At 48.6% G+C, this 6,000-nt stretch overlaps 1 protein-coding gene across 1 annotated transcript in view; it reads right to left on the reverse strand.

Annotated features, from left to right (window-relative positions):
• pdzd2 (PDZ domain containing 2) overlaps positions 1-5,723 on the reverse strand; it is a 61,736-nt gene extending 56,013 nt beyond the window's left edge. Inside the window, exon 1 of the mRNA XM_030780270.1 lies at positions 5,218-5,723. Coding sequence (XP_030636130.1) covers positions 5,218-5,723 — 506 coding nt within the window. The remainder of the gene's footprint in view (positions 1-5,217) is intronic.
• Positions 5,724-6,000: the final 277 nt, after the last annotated feature.

Here is a 6,000-nt window from a genome sequence, read left to right on the forward strand (position 1 = left end):
AATCAACAAAAATGTAAAAATAACAGAGTATTTTTGACAAAAAAGCCCCTGATAAGAACGTCCTTTAGACTATACAGGGAAAATGGGGCTGATTAAATATAGCACTTTTACACAAGACAAATGCTGTTTTATGAGCGCCAGTCAAACAAAGGCTCTTTAAGGAAAAAGCGCCTGCCCTCGGAATGAGAAACACAGTCATTTCTCAGGGCAGGCTCTTTCTCCCAAACAAGCAGTGTGTGACTCCTTAATATATTCACTTATGTTCTATTTGATTTTCCAGAATTCCACGCATTCCGTGGGGCATTAGGACTGTGTGTGTGAAGACGGAGAACTCTGCCGCGTGGCTTTGTGCTTGGGCTTGGCGAAGCCCGGTGCGCTGGCAAAGCCAGCGTGTTGGCAACACCGGACAGGCCTTCCCCCTTTGTTTCTGTGTTTACCACAGCTAAAGGTGCACCCGTTCCAGCACTTTCCAATGCAAAGACACAAAACAGACACTGTTAGTGATTAACACAAAGCCACACACAGAGGGATTTCATTGGACGCTCTAACCTGGGGGGGGGGGGGGGGGGGGGGGTCGCCTGGCAGACCGGGTTATCGGAATATCCGGATTTTCCGATATTTAATCCCACTCCCATCTGCAGCCGTGGAGATTTGGGGGTGTGCGTGGTTATGTCTTAAACCCTGGTGTGCCTGTTGCCTGGAGTGTGGATCTGTAGTGTGTGCTAGTGCAGGTAAGCTCAGTGCAACAAAATCAGAACATTTCAACATCAGTGGAAGAGAATTCAAAGTCTTGACAGACATACAAAACTGTAAGTCTTTAAAAAGTTAAACCCACAAGAACAATTAAAGCAGAATCATGTGTTACAGGTCAACGAGAGGCTTACACTGCAAACGGTTCTGCGTACACATATTGTGTTTTTGTTTTGTTTTTATATGTTCATTCTGTGGGTTCTTTTCCTGATTTGTGGACAAGAAAACAACAGCCAAACTGGTTTCCCTGACATTTAAAAGTCACAATAAAAACATTTTCTCACAAGTCGCTCTCCAACACCACAGAGACTGAACCCACAGAAGCAAAGCTTAAGTATAGAGGGCATAGTAAGACATTGTAACTCAATTAGAAAAACTGGATTGTTTTATTTTGTGAGACCTAATTTTTGTGTTTGGACATTGGACTACCCTCCCACCACGGTGAGCACTGCACATCTAATGAGAAGAGAAAAACTTTAAAACTCTGATGCCAGAGAGAGGATGGCAGTCTGCCCCCCCCCTCTCTCCCCCCTCTCTCTCTCTCTCTCTCTTTCTCTCTCTCTCTCTTTCCCTCTCTCCCTCTTCCCCCCACCCCTCTCTCTCTCTCTCTTTCTCTCTCTCTCTCTCTCTCCAGGGAGCAGGAGACCACTGTGCGCTGGTCCAGGGACATGGGATGCTGACGGGGAGAATATCACAGTTCAAAGGCAGCAGGGACGATGAGTGCTAACACACAGACAGAGAATCTTTGATCTCCTACATGAGCTGTGAGTAAGACGAGGGTTTCGCTCAGTCACACACGGGCAGTGCCTCTGGCTCCCACACACAGCCAATCCGTAATGTTCCACTGCGGTTTTGGCAAAACTGCCCCGTCTCTTAACACAAGATTGTTGCACTAAATTCTCACTTTTAATTAAACAATTCGCTGTCAGACCTTGGTCTGAATATGTCTGCCTCTGTGCTCTACACGGTTTCAAATGATTTTTCAAACCTTATATCATCTTGACTTCATTTTCAGTTTCATCTGATCAGTTGATCTGACTAGTCTGTCCTGTTTTAACGACTCAAACGAAGACGAGCAAATGAACCAAAAAAATAACAGAAAACACCAAACTTTCTAATCTTGCTAGCACGCTTATGCAAATGAACAGTTTTAAAAGCCAACAGTGGATTCAACTTTGAATTTGAGCTCAGGACTCTGTTAAGGTTGTTTTGGGGGGTGGGGGTGGTTGACAGGACGATTTCTGCCCTGTAAACCACAGGAGAGAGTGCTGGTTTTGACCATGTGAGGAGCACTTTGCATGGCCTGTCTGGAGCAGATCCACGCAGCTCTTTTCCATGCACTCCACACGCTAACGCTCAGCCAGCTAGTAAAACCAAAAGAAAAAGGAGAAGAAAAAAAAAAACGAGAAGGGAAAAAAAGCCCAGCGGTACGGGAGGACACATTCAGGGCCCGTAGAGGCTTGGCGGCGGAGGGCTCGGTTCTGAGGCTTGTGACGAAGCCATTAACATGAAAAAGCACTTGAGGCAAAATAACGGTTTCATCATCTTTTCTTTTCTTTTTCTTTTTTTTTTTTCCCTTAGCTATTACTTTTTTTTTTTTTCTTTTTGAGTCATTCCCATGGCCAGTTCTCTTCCCACACCCCGTCTCTAATCCCAGTTCCTCTGTGGGAACTCTCAAACCTCGCTGACCGTTAGCACTAACGCTAAACCAGTGAGTGAAAAACTGGTGGAGAGAGTCAGACTGGTCTCTGCCCGCACTGATCCACCTTCACATTGATTCACTCAGGGACCTGCAGCATTCAACACACTTCACGTCACTGAGACACTTACAGCTGTACCACCAGTTTCAGATTGTTCAGTGTTGGCAGTTTAGACTAAAGTATGATGTGATGGAGCTGACTAATTTATAATCTTAATCTCTAAATGCAGATACAGATCTCAGGTCAGTGAAATGGGCTAGATGACATGGATCTGACGCCAGGCCTAATGGTTCTGACCTGCCTGAGGATTCAGCCAAAGTAAAGTCTCGCCTTCTTTAATTCAGCATTTCAGTCTATGCTATTTACCTTATCTTACTGGACACAGCTAACTGCCCAGTTTGCATAATGGGTTTAAGATCGAACGCCCCAAACCCCCTCCTTCAAGACTTAGCGATTAGCCTAAATGAACACTGGGTGTAAATTAGGGGGAAAAAAATCTTATGCGACTTATCCCTTCTCCAGCCAAAACAAATGGAAAAGCCTCATTAAAGTGTGTTTCTCGCATGGCTTCTCCTCAAGGGTTGTTACTGGTCAGACTTCTTAAGTCAGCCCATATAGAACTTCACTAATCTCTCTGCAGTAGCCAAGACACAACCCAGAGTGTCAGCGGTGACAGAAGTCCTTCTGGGCCGTTCCAGAGTCTTATTGTGGTTTAGAAGCTTACATAACCCGCCCACACGGTCACGGTTTATTCTTTTCCCAAAGCACCCTATCACCTCGTCTTCCTCCCAGGCTATCTTTGTTTTCACTGAGAACCATTCCCAAACACATCCTGGCCTGCTCGCTGTGTTGTGTCTGTCTCCTGGATATCTCGACAGTAGCCCTTTCCCTCAGTCTGAGAATCTGACACGTCAGAGAGAAAGAGAGAGAACGAGATTTCAGCTTCTGGTCAAAACCGCATCTCGCTCCCGGGATCCTCCGCCCTTCCGTGCTGCGCTTCTCATCCTGAGGACTGAGAATGTTTTTTCCAAATAAAGGGTGGATTCTCTCCCTCCTCATCCGCAAAATTAAAAAAAAAAAAAAACACCCCCAATCTATCAACTGACAAGACAATGTCTGATTACAGCTCCCGGGGCAGAACAGACAGAAACTTCCAAAGCCACAGACGCAGTCTGAAACGGCGCGTCTCAGGGGATGAGGTCAGTCTTTCACACAGGGCTGGGATGGGAAGCTGCGTTGTCATGGACACAGGCCCTCTGACATGCAAGTGGCTATTTTATAGGAGCTGTGGGGGAAGAACTGGCCGCGGACCAGCCAATTAGACGGGCCGTGGACGCAGTGCCAGGTCACATGACTCTTAGAGGTTTGGTGTCTCTTGCTTTGGTGTTTGGGATAGCCAATATCCCAACGCATGGAGAGTTAGAGAGGAATCAGGAACGGGAGGGAGTTGGGAAGTGTGTCAAATGCCTTCTGAATGCTCACATTTGACTGCAGGTTTTCAGAGCACAGTATGATTTGTTGCTGCGTTCCTAAAAAATCAAATTTAAGGTTTTACATTTGGGCCAATTAAAACCACAGCAATAACATTTTTTCATGTCACACCACTATTATGACAATTCCCTGTAACATGATGAAAAATTTACATTTGATACCAACTCAGTGGCAAAGGGAAAGGTTGACAGCGTTAGTATGACTATGAAACGCTCCAATCCGAATGAAGGCAGAGATGTCTCACAGTGTTTGCTAAGACACTGATCATAAGGGGGAAAAAAAGAAGAAAAGAAAAGAAAAGAAAAGAAAAGAAGAAAACCAGTCCACAGCGTGGACACTTGGCCATCCCTGTGAATGACTGATGACTGATACATGTAACCAAACCCAGCGTGCGTCCCAGACCCAAGTCCAGTTCCGTTTGGTCAGACAGCCTTTTGGCAGCCGGGGCCAAAATGTCAGATTCTCCAGACGGAGAGCGGAGCGAGAGACCGTCTGTGGAACACAGACACAGCCACCCATTATTAAGGGGAACTGTCAGATTTGGGTGGGACGGGGAGGAATCGGGGGAGGGGGGCGGGTCAAACAGTCTGGCTCTGATCCAAAGCCTCAGACTCCCATTCTGCTCCACGCTGGTTTAAAAGGGGCTTTGAGCAGGACCCTTTAAATCCTGCAGAAGTGAAGGAGAGCTTATCAGCGTGTCTGAGACCAAAGGCCTGCTAATGGGGGGCGTGTGGTGGCTAGTGTGCGACACCTAATTAAAGCTTTATTTCTTAATCAGATTGTGTGCCCTCTTCACGGCGAAGACAGCCGGCCATCTCAGGGCTTCGTACACCCGGGAGGGCGGGGGGGCTGGGGAGGGGGGGGTTATAAACACACAGAGACAGTCACCGTTCCCCAAAGGCCAGCCGTGCACTGCCCTGCTCTGTCTCTGACACCTGGTCCCTACAAACCACGTGGGACCCACAACAAGAGCCGAGATACCAAATGCTTACAAAAAGACAGTTACGTTTAATACCTTTTACAATGTGTGATTTATGACATCAGCTGCACACAGCGTCACATCCTCTGATTGGACCTTTAATAACTATAAAACTAAATTTCCTCCTTTTTGATGCCGGACACAAAGCGAGTAGGTTAAGGGCCTGGCCAATTCAGTGTGTAGTTGCAATTGACAAACGTGCCTGGTACACAGTTGTCTGTTGGTATACACGCACACACACACACACACACACACACACACATATGTATATATATGAACAGAAATGAGAACTCTTACCTGGCTCCAGAGACGTCCACTCCGACCATCAGCTGGCCGTTGAGAGACAACAGCTCGTCCCGCAGTTTGATGTCACCGCAGCGCGCCGCTGGACTCATCTTTTTAACCTCCGTCACCCAGATACACCCCACTTCCAGCACGGGGCCCTTGTCCCCTTTCCGCCGCCTTCTCCTGCCACCTTTCTTCCTCCCCTCCGGGTCGCCGAAAATCGGAATATTCCCGAAGCTGAGGCCGAACTCGGGACCGTCGCCCTCCGCCTTGGTGAGGCAGACGGCCCGGACCTCGGCGTCCACGTCCTCCCTGAGGGCACCGTTGGCAGCGTCACCCTCGCCCTCGATAAAGTTCAGCTGAATGTATGCCACCAGTTTACGAGCGGCCGCCTGGCAAAGGGCCGCCTGCCCGGGGCCCTTCGCGTCGTCATCTTGGTCGGTGTCTGTGGCCTGACTCCCCAGCCAGCTCTCCAGCAAGAAGAGGTGACTCAGAGCGTTGTCCTGGGTGATGGGCATCGTGGCTGGATCTGCCTGGGCTTCCCCTGCATGTTGGGCCGAGAAACCCCCTGCCCTCGTCAACGGGGCTGTCGGTGGTCCACACGAGAAGGGATGCTTGACTTCATCTCGGACTGGTTTTAATGGACGTGATGGCCCCTCCGCATCTGATCTGCAGCGTTGGCGTCGTCTGATATTACACTGGGAACCAGCCGGGCCATGATATCAGCCAGGACATCCACAGGAGCAAGGAAGGGAGCTGTAAGGATGGGGGAGGCTTGGGGAGGGGTGGGGTGTG

This window comes from Chanos chanos, chromosome 1 (genome assembly GCF_902362185.1).
Source record: "Chanos chanos chromosome 1, fChaCha1.1, whole genome shotgun sequence".
In the NCBI taxonomy this organism is placed as follows: Eukaryota; Metazoa; Chordata; class Actinopteri; order Gonorynchiformes; family Chanidae; genus Chanos; species Chanos chanos.